The sequence below is a fragment of the Amblyraja radiata genome, chromosome 2, assembly GCF_010909765.2.
Source record: "Amblyraja radiata isolate CabotCenter1 chromosome 2, sAmbRad1.1.pri, whole genome shotgun sequence".
Classification (NCBI taxonomy): Eukaryota; Metazoa; Chordata; class Chondrichthyes; order Rajiformes; family Rajidae; genus Amblyraja; species Amblyraja radiata.
The window spans coordinates 148,112,569-148,136,553 of NC_045957.1; the positions used below are offsets into that span (position 1 = coordinate 148,112,569).

Genomic DNA, 23,985 nt, shown 5'->3' on the forward strand with positions numbered 1-23,985 from the left:
TTCCGTGCTGTAATTGTTATATGGAGAGGGATAGATAAATCGGTCATGATTGAATGGCGGAGCAGACTTGGTTGGTCGAATGGCCTGGTTCACTTATGACAGACCTGCATGTGTTTGGTGCATGGGCCCGTGTGTGTGTGTGTGCTGTAATGTTATCACCAAAGATCTGCTCTAAGATCTTTGGTTCTCACTGTGTGGTGCAGCGTATTTACTTTTGAGGCGCCCGGGTGGGTCAAGCCTCTCGGTGAACGTCTGCCGGCGCTGGAGGAGGGGGCTCGGGCTGCTCCACCTCTCCCCGCTTGTCCCGGCCCGGCCCGGTCCGGCGTTGGGGGCGGGGACGAGGCCGAGGACGAGGCCGCCTCCGGGAGGCGCTGTGGGCCGCGCGGGCGCAGAGAGACGCTCGGCCGTAAATGGTGCTGCGCCGTCGCGCCGCCTCCTCCCTCCCTCCCTCGCCGCCGCCGCCGCCGCCGCTCCCGCTCCCTCCCTCCCTCCCTCCCTCCACTGGCTGACTGACTGACTGGCTGACTGGCTCCGGCGGCGGGACGGACCCGACTCCACTCGACCCGAGGGGCCGCAAGCCTGACCAGAGAGTCCGGGGCCCCAGCCCCGCCTGCAGGCCGCTCCAGACACGATGGAGAGCACCGAGGAAGGTGAGGGGGGGGGGAGGGGAGGGGGCGGATGGACGGCGATCGTCCCCCGGGAGAGGAGATCAGGCGAGGCCGCGGATCAGGCCAGGGTGCTAGGCCGCCGTGCAGGCGGGAGGCGGGGAGGCGGGAGGAAGGCCGTCTCCCTGCACCCGAAGGCCAGGCCGCAAAACTCTGCTTTGATGGGGGCGGGGGGATCGGTCGCAGTTTGCCGGCCTCACGACCTCCCTCTACCTCTCCTCACTCCCTCTACCTCTCCTCACTCCCTCTACCTCTCCTCACTCCCTCTACCTCTCCCCACTCCCTCTACCTCTCCCCACTCCCTCCCTCTACCTCTCCGCCCTGGGGTGGAGGTGAAGTACAGAGGAGGGTGCAGTCAGTCAGTCAGGTGGCCGGCCAGCCGGCGCCCTGTGCCCGGGGGCGTTGGAGGGGAGACGAGGCTTCAGCCTGGTTTGTGCTGACAAGGAGGTGAATCCCCGCACGGACACGCGGTCCCTCCCGGCAACAAATGGAGGCATTTCATCAAATTTCATCCGAATTGCCCCGAAACTCTCGCTGGGATGTTGTTCGACGTGGAACTTACTACGACAGCAAAGCTAAACTTTTACCTATCAAGAGACTCCAGTCCACTGAGTTGTCAAATCTACCGACGGCAGAACAATGAATTTCTTACTTGCAGCAGCACAGCAGGCTTGTAAACACAATGCACACAGATAATATATAATATAATATATAGTTTAATATTCAAATAATGTTCTAATAGGGTAATATTGTATACACGATTTAATATACAATAAACACAGGTTCAATAAAGTAAAAACCACAATACTAGTACAAAAAATATCAAAAGTACTCAGTGCAAGGCAAGAAACTAAATGTTGGAATGACCAATGCTTAAAAATATCGCAGACTCCCGCCTTCCAATAATGGGTGCCAAAATGTAAAGGATCAAAGTAAGGAGAGATGATCAAAAACATGGTGGACTGCAACTAGTGCATCTTAACTAAGTGGTCTGCTACGGATAAGAGGAAGTTGTGTAAAATAAGTGCAACCCATGAAATTGCCATTCCACCATTTATCAGTGTTTCCCTGTGGCCTTCAGCCTTCTTGGCATCTTCATGCAAAAGGAATCCTTTACAGTGAAATGTTTCAAATATTTATTGTTTCCTTTAATTATAATATTCAAAGCCAATTCATTTAGAGCCATAGTGTCATGCAGTGTGAAAACTGGCCCTTTGCCCCAACTTGCCCAACCGACCAGCATGTCCCATCTACACTATTAAGCAAAATTAATCTATGTTTACTTTGTTCTAAAGATAGTTTCAGTCTCACTTTTAAAGCGAATTTGCATGGAATGGAGGGTTATGGATCATGTGCAGGCAGGTAACTTTAGTTTACCTTGGCATTACACTCTGCACAGATGTTGTGGGCCGAAGGCCTGTTCCTGTGCTCTATTTTTAAAATTTGTTCTATGCGGCAAGTAACAGAATTTATTTTAAACTGAGCTCAAGTATTTAGCATCATAGACTCTCAGAAATTAGATCCTGTTACTAATATTTGATCATAATTGGGTAAAATAGGGAATATATACATTGGTCGGTTTATCCCATCCTCAGAAATGCTTTAACATTTGTGTCAGGCCACAGTCCTTCCATCTGTCAAAGGACTTTGAACATTTTAGATTTGGCTCTAATTTCACAAACTTTGGAAACATTATTTAAGTGATCACTCTTAAAATTAAAATTCATAAACACCTTGTATTTCAGTAATTAGATACATTTAACATTTAATTGTTTCAGCTCGCAGTGAAGTATAATTAATGCCATTCCATTAGTTCAAGACCATAAATTGCCTGAAACATCTATCTGAGAGTCTTTCCTAGAATGAATAGTTGCTGAATGTGCAGGTTTTCCAGTGTAACTGTCAGAAATTGGCACTCTGCTGCTGATCTATATGATTAATGTACAATACATTGGGAATGAGAGTGTTTGTAACTTCACAGTAGGTCAGGGGTTTTCACATTTATATGATTAGCCACTGGAACCGATTTGCATTGTGAATTTGATGCTTGCTGCAAAATAGTTGTACAATACCTACAATGGCATTATGAAGCATTTGGAGATTTTGCAATGCTGTAATCTAAATATTTCATGGGTACTCTTGTTACTTGGATATACCTTTTTTTTAAGGTTTCCTTCCAAAATTCTGCAATATTATGTTGATGGCATTTTTTGTAGTTGTCTGAAAATGACTTTGATTTAAGCTGAAACCTGTGTTATCAAATTCTGTATATTTGAATGCTGATAGGTGTTGTCAAGATATTCATAAATCAGAAGGTAGAGATAGTTAACCTGCATTATTTTCTTCCATGATTTAAAAAGTAACGCATCCCAGTGTGGCAAAGAATCCTGTTGACTTTATGTGGGTGATAAATAATTCCGTAATCAGAAAAAGGTCCTGTTAAAACTAATCTTAAGCATTATGCCAGTTACTTATGATATTTTGTATTGAATGTTTACTGCTATTGTATTTAGCATGACATTGAAGTGGTGTGCTCATTTGTTTATGGGTGATCTTTTATCACGTCAAATTTTGAAATTCTTACTTGAATTACAGAACAGAAATGCACACCTGTAACTCTTTGCATCGTTCTATTATTGTATGTGACTTCCATAATCATTCATTGGAACTGCATTACCATAAATCTACTTCATCTTTGTTAGTGTAACAATCTCTTTTTGAAGAATGTTTAGTGGCGTTACAGTGCTTTCATTGTGACTAGCATTGATATATATATAGAAAAGAAAACCCCAGGAAAATTGTAGTATGATGAACTGTGTTGCCTGGAGGAAGCAAATCAACATTGGTCTGTGGCAGATGGTCAGTGTAGGTGGGGGGAGCGGTGCTGCAATGAAGGCCATTCCCTTACCTGGCAAGTATGTCAATCTTGCTCTGTGCTGGCAAAGTCGTGTCATTCTAGAATGGACCGTCACATTGCACAGATTTCTTATACAATGCTCCAGAAGCTGTGAATGTGGAAGAAGATCACCCTGGAAGCAGACACAATTAAGATTCTAAATGATATTTGGACAGGTAGACAATAACAAGGGTTTAAAGGACTATATGCAAATTACAGGCAAAAAGAACCAGCCCAATGTGCCAACATGGTTGGCATGGACAAAGTGGGCCACAAGGCCTGTTTTCAGAGCTTTATGAATCTGACCCTGATCTTTAAATGGGCAAGAATTGATTTTCATTTTTATTCATGGAGGGAGAGGTTGGACAGGCTAGGACTTTTTTTCCTTGGAGATCAGGAGGCTGAGGGTAGTTTAGTTTAGTTTATTGTCATGTGTACTGAGGTACAATGAAAAGCTTTTAATTGCGTGCTAACCAGTCAGCGGAAAGACTGTACATGGTTACAACTGAGCCGTGTACAGATACATGATAAAGGGAATAAAGTTTAGTGCAAGATAAAATCCCATTTAACATAGTCCCATGGTCTCCAAGGAGATAGCTTGGGACTGCTCTCTAGTTGTTGATAGGATAGTCTATTTGCCTGATGATAATAGCTGGGAAGAAACTGTCCCTGAATCAGGAGGTGTGCATTTTCACACTTCAGTACCTCTTTTTTGTGGTCTTGGATGGAACTGTTCCCAAACCATGCTATGATGCATCCCGATAAATTGCTTTCTACATCGCATCTGTAGAGGTTGGTGAGAGTTGCTGGGGACACGCTGAGCTTCCTAGGCCTTCTAAGGAAATAGAGGTGTTGGTGTGCTTTCTTGGTCATCACTTTGATGTAGCTAGTCCAAGACAAGTTGCTGGTGCTATTTATTCCTATCTAATTCAACTCCGTCAATGTATACTGGGGTACATGTAGTGTTTCGCTTCCCGATGTTGATCACTATCTCCTGTCAAGGTCATAGAAACATAGAAATTAGATGCAGGAGTAGGCCATTCGGCCCTTCGAGCCATTCAATATGATCATGGCTGATCATCCAACTCAGTATCCCGTACCTGCCTTCTCTCCATACCCTCTGATCCCTTTAGCCACAAGGGCCACATCTAACTCCCTCTTAAATATAGCCAATGAACTGGCCTCAACTACCCTCTGTGGCAGAGAGTTCCAGAGATTCACCACTCTGTGTGAAAAAAGTTTTTCTCATCTCGGTTTTAAAGGATTTCCCCCTAATCCTTAAACTGTGACCCCTTGTCCTGGACTTCCCCAACATCGGGAACAATCTTCCTGCATCTAGCCTGTCCAACCTCTTAAGAATTTTGTAAGTTTCTATAAGATCACCTCTCAATCTCCTAAATTCTAGAGAGTATAAACCAAGTCCATCCAGTCTTTCTTCATAAGACAGTCCTGACATCCCAGGAATCAGTCTGGTGAACCTTTTCTGCACTCCCTCTATGGCAATAATGTCCTTCCTCAGATTTGGAGACCAAAACTGTATGCAATACTCCAGGTGTGGTCTCACCAAGACCCTGTACAACTGAAGTAGAACCTCCCTGCTCCTATACTCAAATCCTTTTGTTATGAAAGCTAACATACCATTCGCTTTCTTCACTGCCTGCTGCACCTGCATGCATGACTGGTGTACCATGACACCCAGGTCTTGCTGCATCTCCCCTTTTCCTAATCGGCCACCATTTAGATACAAGTCTGCTTTCCTGTTTTTGCCACCAAAATGGATAACCTCACATTTATCCACGTTATACTGCATCTGCCAAACATTTGCCCACTCACCCAGCCTATCCAAGTCACCTTGCAGTCTCCTAGCATTTTATTACTGTGCCCATTTCAACTACTTCCTCTGGCAACTCGTTCCATATACCTAACACAATGTGTGTGCAAAGTTGCCCCTCAGGTTTGAGATTCACAGTCATGAGATTCACAATCTACTTTCTGTACTCCTTCGTGTCATTATTTGATATCCGGCCCACTACGGCGGTGTCGTGTGAAAATCATGAAGGGAATATAGATATGGTGAATGCAATCTTTTTTTCCCAGGGTAGGGGAATTAAAGATTAGAAGCCGTAGGTTTAAGGTGAGAAAGGAAAGATTTAACAGAAACCTGAGGGGCAACTTTGCACACACACATTGTGTTAGGTATATGGAACGAGTTGCCAGAGGAAGTAGTTGAAATGGGCACAGTAATAAAATCAAGTCATTTGGACAGGTACATGGATAGGAAAGGTTTAGAGGGATATGGGCCAAAACAGGCAAGTGGGACTAGCTTATTCGGCATTAATGAATTGGTATCTTGGTCATCATTAATGAATTAAGCTGAAGGGCCTGATTCCATGCTGTATGGCTTTGCTTCCATAAGTTTGAGAGAACTGCATTTTGCAGTTGAATTTCTAGGAGGGTTGCTGAGGTTCTACCCTGTCATTCAAAACGGGTCAATAGATTTCCAAATAGAGTCAAGAGTGTTTTATTGTCATGTGTCCCAGATAGAACAATGAAATTCTTACTTGTGGCAGCACAACAGAATAGGTAAACATAGTACACTTGAAATAATATGATAAACGGGAGAGAAAAAAAGTTTCAGTGTACACACGCACGCACGCACACACACACACAACAAACAATAGTACTATAATAATAATAGCCTATTGTCAGAGCTCTCACTTAACTTTATTCCCCTGTTGCCAGCTGGGCAACCTAGGCAGCCTTTTAGGTTGCCAAATGACACTTTAGGTGGTCATTTAAGACGGCTTGCAAGACGCGTGCAATAATGTGCTCGGAAGAAGTGCGTAGTTACCAGTCAGAATTATGGTCAATGAAGCATTCACATATTATTTCTGCTTCAAATAAAGTCACAAACTAAACATTCACCAATCGACATGATATATACCACAATGACATGCAGCAAAATTATAATAGTCTCAACTCTTTTTACACATTGCAATTAATGCAATTTCTATTATTTCTTTCCACTTCCAAACAAAAATGGGGTTGGATTATTCAGCGTATGATCAACCTGTGTCAATAAATCCTGGACCATGGTAACATATATGCTTAACCATGCACACTACAGATTGATGCAAGCATGTTTTCTGTGAAGGACCGAAAATTATCATGACATGGCCATAGCATGGGTGGTTATTGCTATTGGTATAGAAACACTCTCGCTTCCCACTTAATTTTCCAACAACAAAATATACAGGTTGCAAGGAAATTTCTAAAGGCATTTTATGATAATAGCTGTTAATACCGACTATACCCATCTGACAGGTTAAACATTACACTAACTGACAAGAGATAGCCAAAGGACATAACTGCAGCAAATGTTCTTTTGGTAATATGTTTAAAGGTGTCAAAACGCCACATTACCGGACATTCAGATTAGATGTATGTGTTGTGAACAGCAATGAAGATACCCAGTTTGTACGCACCAGGTTTAAATTTTTTTTAATTGATAAACGCTGTTTCCATCATTCCCACTTCAGAATTAACGTTAAAATTTCAACTGAAATATTTCCTGACCAAATTTGTGATGTATATGACTGACCAGAAGTAAAACCTGGATAAATCCAGCGTATAATTGTGAATGTTGCTCATTAAATAACTACAGAACTCATACTCCATATTAAGAGCATTGATTTGCCGTTAAAATGAATTCTGTAATAATGGTGTCAATGGTAGCAGTGACAATCGAACACTGCGGTTTTAATGTTTCACGTGTTCACAATTTAATTCATCCATCTTAAACAAATAATAACATTGGGAATTAAAACACATTTGATTGTATTCCGTTATCAAACATCGTCAATTTTCGCTCTGAAGACATTTCCAGCACAATAGGGTCGGGGGGGCGGGGGTTAAATCAGTGCGGAATGGATAACTGGGAGGGGGGGGGGGGTTGGGAAGGCAGAATCGATGGATTGAGGCAGTGGGATTAGTGTGTGTTGGTTGGAGTAGGTAAAATTGTGAGGGAAGAGCGCGGGGGATGTCAGTGGGGTTGAATGGGGGGGGGGGGATCAGTACGGGATGGATGGGGGGGGGGGATCTGTGCTGGATGGGGGGGGGGATCTGTGCAGGATGAATGGGGGTAGACAAAAATGCTAGAGAAACTCAGCGGGTGAGGCAGCATCTATGTAGCGAAGAAAATAGGCAACGTTTCGGGTCAAGACCCTTCTTCAGACTGATCCCCCCTATTCTTCTTGAAGTGTGGATAGGAGGGTCTGTGCAGGATGAATGGGAGGATCAGTAAAAGATGAATGGGGAGATCACTACAGGATGGATGGGAAGATCACTACAGGATGAATGAGGGGTTCAGTACAGGATGAATGAGGGGATCAGTACAGGATGAATGAGGGGATCACTACAGGATGGATGGGGGGGGGGATCGGTGTAGAATAAATAGAGGAGGGGTCAGTACAGGATGGATCGGGAGATCGGTGCAGGATGAATGAGGGGATCAGTACAGGATGAATGGGGGGTTCAGTAAAAGATGAATGGGGAGATCACTACAGGATGGATGGTGGGATCTGTGCAGGATAAATGGAGGGGGGGCAGTGCAGGATAAATGAGGGGGGGGTCAGTAAAGGATTAATTGGGGGACCAGTGTAGGATGTATGGGGGGGGGTGGCAGGAGAATACAACAATTCAATTTTGTATCAATGTGAGCTGGATAGCGTGATCAGTGCCGGATGAATAGATGGGGGGGGGGGGGGGGGGGGGAGTAGAGGGGGAGAAGAGCACATGAGATGTCAGTGAGGACTGAATAGAGGCGGGAATGGGGATCAGTGTGGGATTGAGGAGGGGTCCCAGGATAAGGGGGGGTGGAGGGGGGCGTAAGAGAGAGAGAGAGAGGGGGGGGGGGGGGGGGGGGGGGGAAGGCGCAGAGGAGGTGGGGGGGAAGGCGCGGAGGAGGTAGGGAGGAAGGAAGGTCAGCGCTCCTCGGACAACACCGGGATCGTCGCCCCGCTGCCTTAGCTGTCCCTGTCCACCGCCAAGTGCTGCCGCCAAAGTGGGAGGCAGTTGGGATCTCCTCGCCATCGCCTCTCCTCCGCCAGCCAGTAGGAAGGTGCAGGGCCGAGCAGTGCAGGTTCATCAGACGGCGGAAGGGGGCCTCCCCCTTCCTTCCTCCCGGCCTCGGCGTGCCGGAGGGTTTGTTTTGAAAGCGGTTATCGCTGTTCGCGGCAAAGATCCTATAGCGAGCTTGGGATCTTTGCTGGCAAGCAGCTATCAGGGCGGGCGGGTGGAGGAGGAGGTGGAGCCGCCGCCGCTGCTGTGCGGGGCCCGTCATTCCGCCCCGGCCCTCCGTCATCCTGCACCTAGTATCTTTGCCCCACACTACAGCCGCCGCCGACACGAAACGTCGCGTTCCATTTCTCCAGATATGCTGCCTGACCCGCTGAATTATTCCAATTTTTTGAATCTATCTTTGGTATAAACCAGTATCTGCAGTGCCAAGCCGGGCAAAATGACTCGGCATTTAGGTTGCCCGGTGGCATTTTAGGTGGCCATTGGCACACGGGCAACCGCTAATTTAGATCCCTGATTGTAGTTCAGAGATTATTTGAGGTTGTAGTGCTTAATAGCCTAATTGCTGCAGGGAAGAAGCTGTTCCTGGACGTTACAGTTTTCAGTCTCCTGTGCCTTCTTCCCAATGGCAGTGGTGAAATGAGTGTGTGGCCAGGATGGTGTGGGTCTCTGATGATGCTGGCTGCCTTTTTGAGGCAGTGACTCCGATAAATCCCTTCGATGTTGGGGAGGTCAGAGCCAATGATGGACTGGGCAGTGTTCACAACTTTTTGAGGTCTTTTCCGCTCTTGGACGTTCAAGTTGCCGAAGCAGGCCATGATGCAACCAGTCAATATGCTCTCTACTGTACGCCTGTAGAAGTTCAAGAGAATCCTCTTTGACATACCAAATCTCCTTAATCTTCTCAGGAAATAGAGGCATTGATGTGCTTTATTTATAATTGGGCCCAGGAAAGATCTTCAGAAATATGCAAGCCCAGGAATTTGAAGTTTTTGACTCTCTCAACCATTGTCCCGTTGATATAAACAGGATTGTGGGTCCTCATCCTTCCTCTTCCAAAGTCCACAATCAGTTCATTGATTGCACTGATATTGAGAGCCAGGTTGTTGTGGTGGCACCATTTGGTCAATCAATCGATCTCAATTCTATACTCTGACCCATCACCAGCTGTAATTTGTCCAACAACGGTAGCGTCGTCAGCGAACTTGAAGATGGAGTTCGCACTATGTCCGGCTACATTGTCATGAGTATAGAGTAAGTAGAGCAGGGCGGTGAGCACGCAGCCTTGAGGTGCTCCCGTACTGATTGTTACTGAGGATGAAGTATTTCTGCCAATTCGAACAGATGTCTGGATGAGGAAGTCGAGGATCCAATTGCAGAGGGATGCACAGAGACCCAGTTCCGTGAGCTTGGTAACCAACTTGGGGGGGATGATGGTATTGAACGCTGAGCTGTAGTCTATAAACAACAGCCTGATGTAAGTGTTTTCATTGTCCAAGTGGTCCAATGAGGGGTGGAGAGCCAGTGAGATTGCATCCTCCGTTGACCTGTTGTGATGGTAGGCAAACTGTAATGGGTCGATGTTCTTGTTGAGGTAGGAGTTGATATCCACTATAACCAACCTCTCAAAGCACTTCATCACCACAGACGTTTTAGTGCCACTGGTCGTTGAGGCACGTCACCTTACTCTTCTTGGGTACCGATATTATTGATGCCCACTTAAAGCAGGTGGGAACCTCAGAACTCAGTAGTGAGAGGTTAAAAATGTCTGTAAACCCCCCCCAGCCAGTTGATCAGGTTTTGAGAACACAACCGGGAATACAATCAGGTTCAGGCGCTTTCCGAGGTTTCACCCTCCTGAAGGATCTTCTGACGTCGGCCACTGTGACTGTAATACCATCAGGGCGTATGGGGACTCGGAAAGGCACATCAGTGGTCTCCCTATCAAAGCATGCGTAGAACGCATTGAGCTCTTCAGGGAGTGATGCTTCGCTGTCGCTTGAGCTGCCTCCTGCTTTCATCTTGTAGGAGATGATGGTATTCAAACCCTTCATAAAATATTAAGGGAAGCGGGAGATGTGGGTATAATGTTGGATAATGGCACTGTGATTTTATTTTGGAAATGCAACTTGCACTCCTGAACTTAAACCATGTGGCTGTTCTTCACATCCCCAAGCACACCATATTATTGGTCAGTAGTGGGGTGTTTTAAGAGGAACCTGACCTTCTGCATAATTGTATAAATAATGCCAGATTTAAGTCGTGGTAATCTGTAAAAGTCACTGAGAAAGAAGACCAGAGACTCGTGGATAGACACAAAATGCTGGAGTAACTCAGCAGGTCAGGCAGCATACTCCAGCATTTTGTGTCTATCATCTATGTAAACCAGCATCTGCAATTCCTTTCTACGCAGAGACATGGGTTTCCTTTCTACGAAGAAACCAAATTACGTTTGAACCTCATGTGAGGTTCAAATGACAAATAAATGGTATTGTATTGTATTGTATGTGGAGTTGGACTGCAGATCACCTTTTGAAATGTAGGCTTGTAGACCAGGGAATCTGCTGAATTGCAATAGAGGTCTGATTGTGTGGGATCTGCAATTTCCACCATGTTACAAATTAAGTAGGTCAATTTATAAATGAATTACAATTGAGAGCAATACATCTTCACCAAGTTTACAATCCTTATCTTTGGATAATATCTGTTGTATTGGACCACTACACTAACTAAAGTAAGATAAATTAAACTGAAGATCCGATTTGGGAAAAACTTTTGCTTTAGCTGACTTCATAGACTAAGCTTTTTTTCTTTGACCTTGTTAATGGCCAATTGTGTGGCACACACTGGGAATCTTGAGAGTTTTGTATGTGAAGTTTAAATCGATTTCCCTTTTAATTTTTATATTACATAGCTGAGCAAACTAATTTTAATGATTATACTTTGGGTTTTTCATCAATGAAAAAGATGTGCTAAGAGCAGTCATTCAAAGGAAGAAATAAACTAGAAAGAAATATAAACATATATATATAAGTAGGTACACAAAAATGCTGGAGAAACTCAGCGGGTGCAGCAGCATCTATGGAGCAAAGGAAATAGCAACGTTTCGGGCTGAAACCCTTCTTCAGACTGCTATCCTAGAGTGAAGCCTTTAATTCCACGGGCCATCGTTTGAACAGACAGAGTCATAGTCATACAACATTGAAACAGAACCTTAGGCCCAACTTGCTCATGTCGACCAAGATGTACCATCTACATTAGTCCAAGCTGTCTGCTTTTGGTCCATATCCTTCCAAACCATTCCTATCCATGTACCTTTCCAAATGTCTTTTAAATGCTGTGATAGTACCTGCATCAACTATCTCCTCTGACAGCTCATTCCACGTACCTACAACCCTCTCTGTGAAAATGTCGTCCCACAGATTCCTATTAAATAATCCCCCTCTCACCTTAAACCTAGTTCTTTTGATTCCTCAATGCTGGGTAATAGACCCTGTTCATTCACCCTTTCTATTCCCACCATGATTTTATTCACCTCTAATATCACCTCATCCTCCTGCACTCCAAGGTATAAAGTCCTAGCCTGCCCAACCTCTCCCCATAACTCAGGCCCTCAAGTCCGAGCAACATCCCTGTAAATCGTCTCTGCACTCTTTCCAGCTTAACAACAACTTTCCCACAGCAAGATGTCCAAACCTGAATACAATCCTCCAAATGCAGCCTCACCAACGCATTGTACAATTGTAACATAACATCCCTACTGCTATACTCGATACCCTGACGAAGGCCAATGTACCAGAACCCTTCTTGACCACTCTTATCTACCTGCGACACTACTTTCAAGAAACTGTCCACCTGCAGATCCCTCTGCTCTACAACATTCCCCAAGGTCCTGCCATTCGCTATAAGTGTCCTGTGCTGATTTGGCTTCCCAAAATACAATGGCTCGCGCTTCTCTGAATTTACTCCATTATCCATTCCTCATCGCACTTGCTAAGCTGATCAAGATCCCGCTATAATTTATGATAACCACCTATGCTATCTATGATAACACCCACTTTAGTGTCATCTGCAAACTTACTAATCGTTCCTTGTGCATTATCATCCAAATTGTTGCTATAAACCACAAATAAAGGGGTCTAGCAACGATCCCTAAGGCATGCGACTAGTCATGGTCCTGAAAAACAACCTTCCACCATCACCACACAAAGCAAATCCTCCATCCAATTGGCTGTGATCCCAAGTGATCTAACCTGCCAGAGAAGCCAACCACGTGAAACCCTAACAAATGTCTTGAAGTCCATAAAGACAATGTCTATGGCTTTATTTCTTTATTTTCTTTATCTTTATTTCGAACGATTAAAAAAAAGAAGAAAAGAAAAGATGAAAATGAATAAATAAAAGGAAAATTATATATATACATATATATATACATAAATACATACACACATACATGTACATATATACATACATACATATACACATATACACACATATACATATACATAACATATATGTACATACATAAATTAAAAAATCAAAAGCCAATTTCAACATAATACACATTAGACTCGTTCGAAAAGGGATAGGAAGAAGCCTATGCTTGTCAAGTCCTACCCCCATTCTTCACCATTAACAAATGCAAAATTCAATAAAATAAACTAAACAGCTTTGCTGTAGTCAACCAAACAACTTGCAATAGTATATAAAGGTAGGGAAAAAAACGAAGGTACTGGCAACCTGAGGAATCTTCTCTTTGAGATATGAAAATGCTGTGGGTAGTAATATGAATCCAAATGTAATTCTGTGCTTTGCGTTCAACAAACGTTCCATGAGAGAGGAGCAAATCTTCAGAATTAATGGGAACCTGTTAAATCTGTAGTGACTACACTCCAGAACCAAGGTCACCTCAACCTTAGTAGTCACACTGCAGTATGCAGGCAACATTTTTGTTTGTGCGTGCTGGTCGTCTACGCGCCAAGCCGTTGTTGAAACGATCACTGAAGTGTACAAGAAGCTTTGCATTCAACATCAGCAGGAAAAAGGCCCTCGACCAAATATTTTAGATTCATTATGAGGATAAGTAAACTCGTATCAACATCCCAGCAACGAGGCCCAAGTTACTCTCTAGTCGGTTCTATTAGGCAGGTTATGTTGTTTGTGTGTCTGACACCAGAAGGGTTTCGGCCCGAAACGTTGCCTATTTCCTTCGCTCCATAGATGCTGCTGCACCCGCTGAGTTTCTCCAGCATTTTTGTGTACCTTCGATTTTCCGGCATCTGCAGTTCCTTCTTGAACACAACGTCCTATTTCAACGTCTGTTACAGGAAGAAATCACTGGGTGAAGATAGACACAATAAAACATTTTGGGTCGAGACCCTTCTTCAGACTAGGTGAGCAGCAGAGGATGGAGGTGAAGTGGCAGGAAGAGGTTTGGTGTAGGGACATGACAGATGTGCTCAAATTTGCAGTGGGACGGGAATTCTGAATCCCCCTTTTATTGTAATTCTTGCCTTTGACCAGCTAAAGTCATCCTGAATAAAGTCAGAATAATGTGGCACAGAAACACACCTTTTGGTCGAAGTAGTTCGTGCTGACCAAATGCCCCATCTAAGCCTGCATTTGGTTCATATATCTCAAAACCTTCCCTATCCATGTACCCAGTCCAAGTGTCTTTTAAATGCTGTTATAGTAGCTGCCTCACCACCTTCTCTGGCTGCTCGTTCCATATATCCTCTGAGTGAAAGAATCGGAGCCAGGTTGATATTGAGAACATATTGAAACGGTGAAAAGAGTGCAGCATCTTGAAAACTGCACACCTGCATGCCCCGTCTTTGGAAGTTTTCAATTCTCACTCCAGCCACCTCAGAATCCCAAAGACTGAAGTGGAAGTAAGTGATCCTTGTTCTTAACGGACTGCCAATAGGGCTTGTCCCACTAGGCGATTTTTTAGGTGACTGCCGGCAACAGACATAGTCGTAACAGGTCGCCGAAAAACTGGCGACTGGATTAATTGGCCTGTCCCACTTAGGCAATGTTTTTGTCGACTGCCGGTGACTATGACAATAGAATTCACCGAAGTCAGCACCGGCAACAACCTACGCCATCCTGGCAACAATCTACATCATCCTGGCGACAATCTACGCCATCCTGGCGAAAACCTACGACAGCACCTACGTCAGGAGAAGACAAACTACGACAAGGCCACAGTCACCGACTGTCGGCGAAATGTTTTGAACATTTCAAAATCCAGTGGCGACCAGAAAAAAGCTATGACTCTTTTTGGGCAACTGAGGAGACTACTCACGACCATACAGGCGACACCCCGGCGACTGTGGTGACAGCCTAGTCGCTGGCAGTCGCCTAACAAAATCGCCTAAATGGAACAGGCCCTTTAGAAAAAAGACTGCATACAAATAACTGAATCATAGATTTTTCAGGATCTTACCTTTTCAGCCAAAATGCTTCCTAGGGCATGATTCCAATGTATATAAAGCTGATTTGTTTGCTTAGATTTCCTGACGTAAACTTGTTTGTGTAGAAGCCATGTACTTTGGGCTAGAATGAGGTGAGTTGGAACATTTGTGGAAGTGATCAGAAAAGGGTGGCTGAAAAACAAACGTGAACATGGAAGTATTTTTAGTTAGGTTAGATGTAAATAATTAACTCGGTATTTAGCCGTCAAACTATTCTGAATAATTTGGATGCAGAATGTCTTTATCGTGTTCCTTGTTACCATTTTATGTGGATTTTACAAACATCTATACTTGACTCACAGGGCCTCTATTTAGTATTGCTTTTGTATTGGTTTATTGTTGCCACGTGTACCAGGATACAGTGAGAAGCTTTGTTTGCATGCTATCCAGTCGAGTCATACTGTACATGAGAACAATCAAGTCATACATAAGCACAATGCATAGTGCAAAGAGAAATACCAGAGTGCAGAATATATTGTAGTCTGAAGAATTATAGTCTTATGTTAGAGAAAATGTCCAATGTCTGCAAAGAGGTAGATTGGAAGGTGGGGGTACGCCCTAGCTTACAGGAGGGCCATTCAGTAGACTGATATTAGCAGGGAAGAAACTGTTCTGGAATCTGATGGTATGTGTTTTCAAGCTTTTGTATATTTTGCCTGATGGGAGAAAGCAGAAGAGGGAAATGCTGGGGTGAAAAAAATCCTTGATTATGTTGGCTGCTTTTCAGAGGCTGCATGAAGTGTACACGGAGTTGATGGTGGGGGGGCTGGTCTGTTTGATGGATGGGGCTGCATCCAATCTGCAATTCCATTGCTGATTTTTAAATTGATGGGGGTAGATAATGTGCACTACTGCCATGATGTTACATTGTCAAAAGGCACGTCACAAAAGTTGTTCTAGAGTCATAGAGTGATACAGTGTGGAAGCAGGCCCAACTTGCCCGCAACTAGCTGAGATCCCCCGATGCGGGAGCTTGATCACCCCGACACGGAGGGCTCGACCCCTGGCTGCGGGAGCCAGGATCGCCCTGACAACGGTCGGTTCGAGTGCCCCGACCACGGGAGAACAAAGAAGGGAAGAAGATTGGACTTCCATCACAGTGAGGAATGTGGGGGATTCGCTGTGGTGGATGTTCATGTTAAAAATTTATTTGGGTGTCTTGTTGCTCTTTATTGGTATGACAGTATGGCAAATCAAATTCCTCGTATGTTGCAAAACATACTTGGCTAATAAATTGCTATTATGATTATGGTTACAGAGTAAGCTTGTTCCTTTGTCTTGGGCGCTGTTGAATTTGAGTGCTAGATCAGCACAATCCAAACATGCAGAGATTATCCTACCAGGTTCCTCATGTTCCCTTACTGCAGATGACTCAGTCTCAAGTAATAGACAATATGTGCAGGAGTAGGCCATTCGGCCCTTCGAGTCACTGTGTTCATGACTGATTGTCCACAATCAGTACCCCGTTCCTGCCTTCTCCCCATATCCCTTGACTCCGCTATCTTTAAGAGCTCTATCTAATTCTCTTGAAAGCATCCAGAGAATTGGCCTCCACCGGCTTCTGCGGGAGAGAATTCCACAGATTCACAACTCTCTGGGTGGAAAAAAAACAGAAAAAAGAAATTCCTCCTCGTGTCTTTTCCAAAGGTATGTCCTTTTATTCTGAGGCTATGGCATCTGGTCCTAGACTCTCCCACTAGTGGAAACATCCGCTCCACATGCACTTGATCCAGACCTTTCTCTATTCGTTAAGTTTCAATGTTGTTGGTCCAGTTAAGCTTCTGATCATTGGTGAACAGCATGGTTTTGATGATGTGTTGTTTAACAGTGTCAGTGTCACTACCTACTAAAGTAAGATAATGGTCATTGTTGTTCCTACAAACTGCTACAGATGCACCATTGATTTGGGAACAGCTCTGCCCAAGACTGCGAGAAATTGCAGAGAATTGTAGATGTATCCCAGTCTACCACAGACCAGAAGCCCCACCATTGACCCCATCTAAACTTCACGCTGCCGTGGGAAAGCAGACAACATAATCAAAGACCTGTCCCACCCCAGTCTGTGTTTCTTTCTCCCTGTTCCTGTTGAACAAATGGTACAAACATAATCAAGCTCAGGAACAGCATCTTCCGGTCTGTCACCGGACTTCCAAACGGTCCTTCCATAAGCTAGGGTACTGTCCAATTCATATCTTCCCCATTGGAGTTTGCTTTTCACATAGCTTGGTACATGTGACAATAATGAACCTAAACATAGACAAAAATGCTGGAGAAACTCAGCGGGTGAGGCAGCATCTATGGAGCGAAGGAAATAGATGACGTATCGGGTCAAAACCCTTCTTCAGACTGATGTGAAGGTGGTGGGATGCGAGAAGAACCTAGGAAGAGGTGGAGACAGTGGGTTGAGGGAGAGCTGGGAAGGGGAGGAGAAAGCAGATGCTGCTTCACCCGCTGAGTTTTTCCAGCATTTTTGTCTACCTTCAATTTTCCAGCATTTCCTTCGCTCCATAGATGCTGCCTCACTCGCTGAGTTTCTCCAGCATTTTTGTCTACCTTCAATTTTCCAGTATCTGCAGTTCCTTCTTAAACATAAGCAGAGATCACTGTTTGGCAGTTGTGTGGAGTAAACACATCTTGCTACATGTCCAGTCTAGGCTGATTATTATCTGGATCTTGCTGCATGTCGCCAGAAATATTTTGGTTCCCATTACAACTTTTTCATTTATAAATAATCATTAATAAGCATCCCACCTTCCAAATTGTTGGTGTAGCACACTGTCCTGTAGTGCTGCAATGTCACTACAACTCCACCCATACATTTCCAATTTGTTGACCCCCCCCCCCCCCCCGGGTTGCCGGACACAGAGGAGGAAGGCAACCTTCATCCCCAGGGCTGTCCAGCTTCTTAATGCTGATCACTGACTCATGAACATATGAAATGAAATAACCTTCTATATGCACTTTTTAATTGAAGCACTAAGGAAGCATTTTAAAAACTATTACTATGTGTTGAATGTTGATGTGCGGTGTGTGTTGTGTGATTGTGCAGTGTGTCTGTGAAATGCGTGTGTTGGTTGATTGTGCAGTATGCGTGCTGCTTATGTTTGTTGATTGTGTCCCTTTTTAAAAAGCTACTGTAATGCGCCCTTTTAAATTGCCCCTCGGGGACGAATAAAGTGCTTTGAATTGAATTGAATTGAATTAGTTTAAAGCTCAATCTATGGCCTTGGTTATACGGTTGCCAGGACTCTGGTCTCGGCCGGGTTCAAATGGCATCTGTCCCATCAGAACAGCTCCCTCCCCCATACTGGTGCCAATGCCCCACAAATTCAAGCCCGCTTCTTCCATACCAGTCTTTGAGTCGCACGTTCAACTCTTTAAACTTCTCAACCGTATGGCAATTTGCACGCAACTCAGGTAGCAATCCAGAGATTATTACCTCTTTGGTTCTGCTTTTCAATTTGGTGCCTAACTGTGCAAATTCCCTTAGCAGAGCCTCTTTCCTCGTTCCACCTACATCATTGGTACCCACATGGACCCAAGGAGTTCATCCACCTGAATATGGTAGCAAATGCTTCAGCCTTGTGATTCTTTTGCTGGGCAATTAAGTAATTAACTGGAGGAGGATGCTCTGCCACATTCGTGATTGAATTCAGCAGACACACCAAATGGGATCTCATCATTTGGTTGTGGGATCCCCTAACTTACTACCTCAAGCTGCTTCAGCTGTTTGCCAACGCTGCTTTTAACTTCCAGGCATGCACGTATGTATGCCCGTACGTATGTATATTACTATTCTTAGCATGTTTTCCCAAGCCTTGTTCATCCAGGTTTGGTCATTTGCTTGATGGTGAGGGTGTATGGATGCAGTTCTGCAGACGACCACAATACTGCATAAAATCACCTGTTTGGGCTGGGTTGGCCAAGATCACTCCTTGATATGAATTACTAGACTAAGTGGGACACGAGACCTGGTCCCCCAACGCAACCCATTCCCCAACACAATATTGTGGGGGGAGGGTGGGGGGGAAGGGGGTGTGTAAGCGGGTGGGGGAAGAGCTCGGAGAAAAGACGGGGAAGAGCCATGGGGGAGAGGGGGATATCACGGGGGAGGGGGGCAGGAGCCAGCGCAGGGGACCAGAGGGGAAGGGGCTAGAGCTACAGGGCGTTGCGATGATGGTGCGTTTGGGACTCAGCGCTCGCTGGAAGCGCTCCGTCGAGATCAGACTCTCCGCCAGGCCGGGTCGCTTCTTGTCCCTCCGACAATGGCGTCTGGTTGGAGACTTCCGCCGGCCATCCTCAGCTCCAGTAAAGACGCAATGGCACAGGAAGGGGCGGACTGTCCCGGGGAGTGACCGGGGAATGGACCAATCCGTGCAGTGCTGACTGGCAGGATAGGACATCGATCTACGCACGCGCGATTTTTACGACTTTTAAACCTCGCTAACGTTTACCATATACTACCGATCGGAACTAAACTTGGTGCACTCGCAGCACAGGAGAACAGTGAGTGAGCTGGCGAAAAGTCGTAGCGCTATTGCATACCGTTTTTGCGAAAATAGAAAAAACTCGCAAACTGCAAGAGCACAAGATCAGAGTTTTAGTTATATACTAGACCAAGTGCAGACCCGTTGGGTCTGTTTCCCCAACGGCGTTTGTGGGGGGAGAGGGGTGGTGAGAAGAGGGGAGGGAGGGGAGAGGAGGAGGAGGAAACGGGATAGATTTGGGAGGGAAAGGAGAGCGGGGTAGGGGGTGAGAGATGGGGAGAGAGATGTGGGGGAGGGAGGGGGAGAGGGGTGGGGGGAGAGAGGGGAAAGAGTGGGGAGGGAGAGTGAAGGGGAAGGGGGAGAGAAGTGGAAGAGTGGGGAGGGAGGAGGAGAGGGGTTGGGGGAGTGATGGAAGAGGGATAGGGGGAAGGGGGCCGGGGAGAGAGGGAAGGGGGTGGGGTAGAGAGGGAAGGGTGGGGGAAAGAGGATGGGAGAGGGGTGAGGAGAGAAGGGGGAGAGGAGGGAGGGAGGGGTAGCGGGAGTGGTGGAAGAGGGATAGGGGAGTGGTGGAAGAGGGACAGGGGTAGGGGAAGGGGTGGGGGAGGGAGAGGGGTGGGGTTAAGGGGATAGAAGTGGAAGAGTGGGGAGGGAGGGGTAGGGGGAGTGGTGGAAGAGGGACAGAGGGGTAGGGGGAAGGGGTGGTGGTAGAGAGGGAAGGGGGGTGGGGGAGAGAGGCATGGGTGGGAGAGGGAGGAGGAGAGGGAAACAGAAATTAAGTCCAAAGTAGGCCATTTGGCCCTTCGAGCCTGCACCACCATTCAATATGATCATGGCTGATCATCCAACTCAGTATCCTGTACCTGCCTTCTCTCCATACCCCCTGATCCCTTTAGCCACAAGGGCCAGATTCAACTCCCTCTTAAATATAGCCAATGAACTGTCCTCAACTACCTTCTGTGCCAGTGAATTCCAGAGATTCACCACTCTCTGTGTGAAAAATGTTTTTTCTCATCTCGGTCCTAAAAGATTTACCCCTTATCCTTAAACTGACCCCTTGTTCTGGACTTCCCCAACATCTGGAACAATCTTCCTGCATCTAGCCTGTCCAACCCCTTAAGAATTTTGTAAGTTTCTATAAGATACCCCCTCAATCTTCTAAAATCTAGCGAGGACAAGGCGAGTCTATCCAGTCTTTCTTCATATGAAATCCCAGGAATCAGTCTGGTGAACCTTCTCTGTACTCCCCTCTATGGCAACAATGTCTTTGAGCATTGGCCATTGTGACATCACACAATGGATCGTTCACCAGGGGCTGGGGCTGCTTCTATGGGTGAGAAGCCAGTATTTTTTGAAATATTGGGGGGGGGGGGGGGGCTGCGGCATCACACTCACATTAACCACCCCCCAAACACAGAGGGGGGGGGGGGGGGGGGGTGAGAAGAGGGGAGAGGAGGAGGAGGAGGAAACGGGACAGATTTGGGAGAGAAAGGAGAGCGGGGTAGGGGGTGAGAAGATGGGAGGGAGGGGAGAGGAGGAGGAGGTAACGGGACAGATTTGGGAGAGAAAGGAGAGCGGGGTAGGGGGTGAGAGAGGGGGATGGGGAGAGAGGGGGGGGATGGGGAGGGAGGGGGAGAGGTGGGGGGAGAGAGGGGAAAGAGTGGGGAGGGAGAGTGGAGGGGGTGGGGGAGAGAGGGAAGGGGGTGGGGGAGAGAGGGATGGGAGAGGGAGGGGGGAGGAGAGAAGGGGGAGAGAAGCGGAAGAGTGGGGAGGGAGGGAGGGGTAGCGGGAGTGGTGGAAGAGGGACGGGGGAGTGGTGGAAGAGGAACAGAGGGGTAAGAGGAAGGGGTGGGGGAGAGAGGGAAAGGGAGGGGAAGAGAGAGGGGTGGGGTAAGGGGAGAGGGGTGGAAGAGTGGGGAGGGAGGGGTAGTGGAGTGGTGGAAGAGGGACAGAGCGGTAGGGGAAGGGGGCGGGGGGGAGAGAGGGAAGGGGGTGGGGTAGAGAGGGAAGGGGGGTGGGGAGAGAGGGATGGGTGGGAGAGGTGAGGAGAGGGAAACATAGAAATTAAGTGCAGGAGTAGGCCATTCGGCCCTTTGAGCCTGCACCACCATTCAATATGATCATGGCTGATCATCCAACTCAGTATCCTGTACCTGCCTTCTCTCCATATCCCCTGATCCCTTTAGCCACAAGGGCCACATCTAACTCCCTCTTAAGTTCCGATTGGACATATGTGAACATTGGGCATTGTGACATCACACAATGGAACGTTCACCAGGGGCTGGGGCTCCTGCAAAGGCATATGTAAATGAATCCATTCCGATTGGACATCTGTGAGCATCGGGCATTGTGACATCACACGTTGGAACGTTCACCAGGGACTGGGGCTGGTGCTGCTTCTATGGGTGAGAAGCCAGTTTATTTTTGAAATATTGGGGGGGGGAGGGGGGGGAAGGGATTTGATTAAAAACGTGTACTTAAACACGACGAAATGTAATGAGGAGCGGATACTTAGAAAGAAAAGTGAAATCTCTACCGAAATGGAAAAGATGTCGGCGATTCTGCGTCTGGTTTTGGAGTTGCAGTGAATCAAAGGAAGAAATGCAGCCGGCAGCCGTCCATGTAAATGGATCCATTCCGATTGGACATCTGCGAGCATTGGGCATTGTGATTGGACATCTGCGAGCATTGGGCATTGTGACATCACACGATGGAAACGAATCAAAAGGAAGAAAGGCAGCCGGACGGACGGCAGGCGACAGGCACACAGTTTTATATATTAGATAGATAGATAGATAGATAGAATAGACAGACAGACACAGACAGACAGACAGACAGACGACCTTTATTGTCACATACACCAATTGGTGTAGTGAAATTTGAGTTGCCATTTGCAGCACACTAATGAAAATAAACACAACATTAAGGAATTTAACATTAAACATAAAAACATCCCCCCACAATGGTTACCACTGTGAGGGAAGGCAGCAAAGTCCAGTCCTCTTCCTCTATGTTCACCCGTGGTCGGGGCCTATTTGAGGCCTCAGCAGTCGCCGCAACGGCAGCCCGATGTTTCAGGCCCTCTCGCTGGATGATGGTATATGGAAGGGCAACAATGACCCTGGGAGTTCTTTGGTATTAATTCTGGACACCATAGAGTCTCATGGTATTGGGTACTACCTTAACTATAAAGTGGTATCAACTGCGATAGATGAAGATTGAAAACGTCACGGTGCGAGAGACTTGGGTTTGATTCTGGCTCGGCTGCTGCTTGTGTGGAGTTTGCATGTTTTCACTGTGACTGCGTGGGTTTCTTCCTGGTGCCTCCTACATCTCAAAGACGTGGGTTTGTAGGTTAATTGGCCTCTTTTAGTGTGTAGGCCTGAATGTTGTGATTGAAGGGCTTGTTTCCATGCTGTATCTCTAAATTGCCCAACGCATCACCGGTTCCTCGCTCCCCTCCATTGAGTCTGTCCAAAGCAAGCGTTGTCTGCGGAGGGCGCTCAGCATCGCCAAGGACTGCTCTCACCCCAACCATGGACTGTTTACCCTCCTACCATCCGGGAGGCGCTACAGGTCTCTCCGTTGCCGAACCAGGAGGTCCAGGAACAGCTTCTTCCCGGCGGCTGTCACTCTACTCAACAACGTACCTCGGTGACTGCCAATCACCCCCCCCCCCCCCCCCCCCCCCCCCCCCCCCCCCCCGGACACTTATTATTATTTATTCAAATCATTTGTTATGACGCTCTTCCAGGGAGATGCTAAATGCATTTCGTTGTCTCTGTACTGTACACTGACAATGACAATTAAAATTGAATCTGAATCTGAATCTGAATCTAAACCAAACTCAACTAAATGAACCAAACTGCCCTGTGCTATCCCTGCTAAAATTTGCCGGGAACCCCAAAAATGTGATTTCTAATGGGGAGGGTAGAAATTGAGTTTGTTTTCAGTTCTCTTGTGGAATGCTCAACCTGAATCGAGATATCCAAATGTTCTGCAGTTCTGATCAAAGAAATTATGATTTCATCTTGCGTATAATTCCGCTTGATGCAATCAAACTTTGGTTCATTGTAACATTTTTTGTATGTTGCATTAGCCTAGCCTAGATGTTAATTTCTTTTTGGCCAAATCATATAATCTGCAGCAAAATTGCACAATAATTTGTACTTTTCTGCTTCCATCTGTGTCCATTTTTTATTGTCTGGTAATGTATACTTGAAAGTTCTCTTGTTATCTTTGAAGTTTGAATTAACTGAAATAAAGACTTCGGCAAGCCCTTTAAGAATTGTACATGCCCACTATAATTTCAGACAAAGTCTCAGACTTCCAGTGTTAACTCTGTATCTTTTTCCACCTGCTGAGTATTTCCAATGATTAATTTC

General features: G+C 46.0%; 1 protein-coding gene across 2 annotated transcripts in view; it reads left to right on the forward strand.

Moving 5' to 3' along the window:
• The first annotated feature begins 324 nt into the window (after positions 1 to 324).
• The window catches only part of marchf6 (membrane associated ring-CH-type finger 6), a 72,706-nt gene continuing 49,045 nt past the window's right edge, over positions 325 to 23,985 (forward strand). For both annotated transcript variants that reach the window (XM_033017034.1, XM_033017040.1), the window contains exon 1: positions 325 to 650. In XM_033017034.1, coding sequence (XP_032872925.1) covers positions 632 to 650 — 19 coding nt within the window. In that variant the 5' untranslated portion in view covers positions 325 to 631. The remainder of the gene's footprint in view (positions 651 to 23,985) is intronic.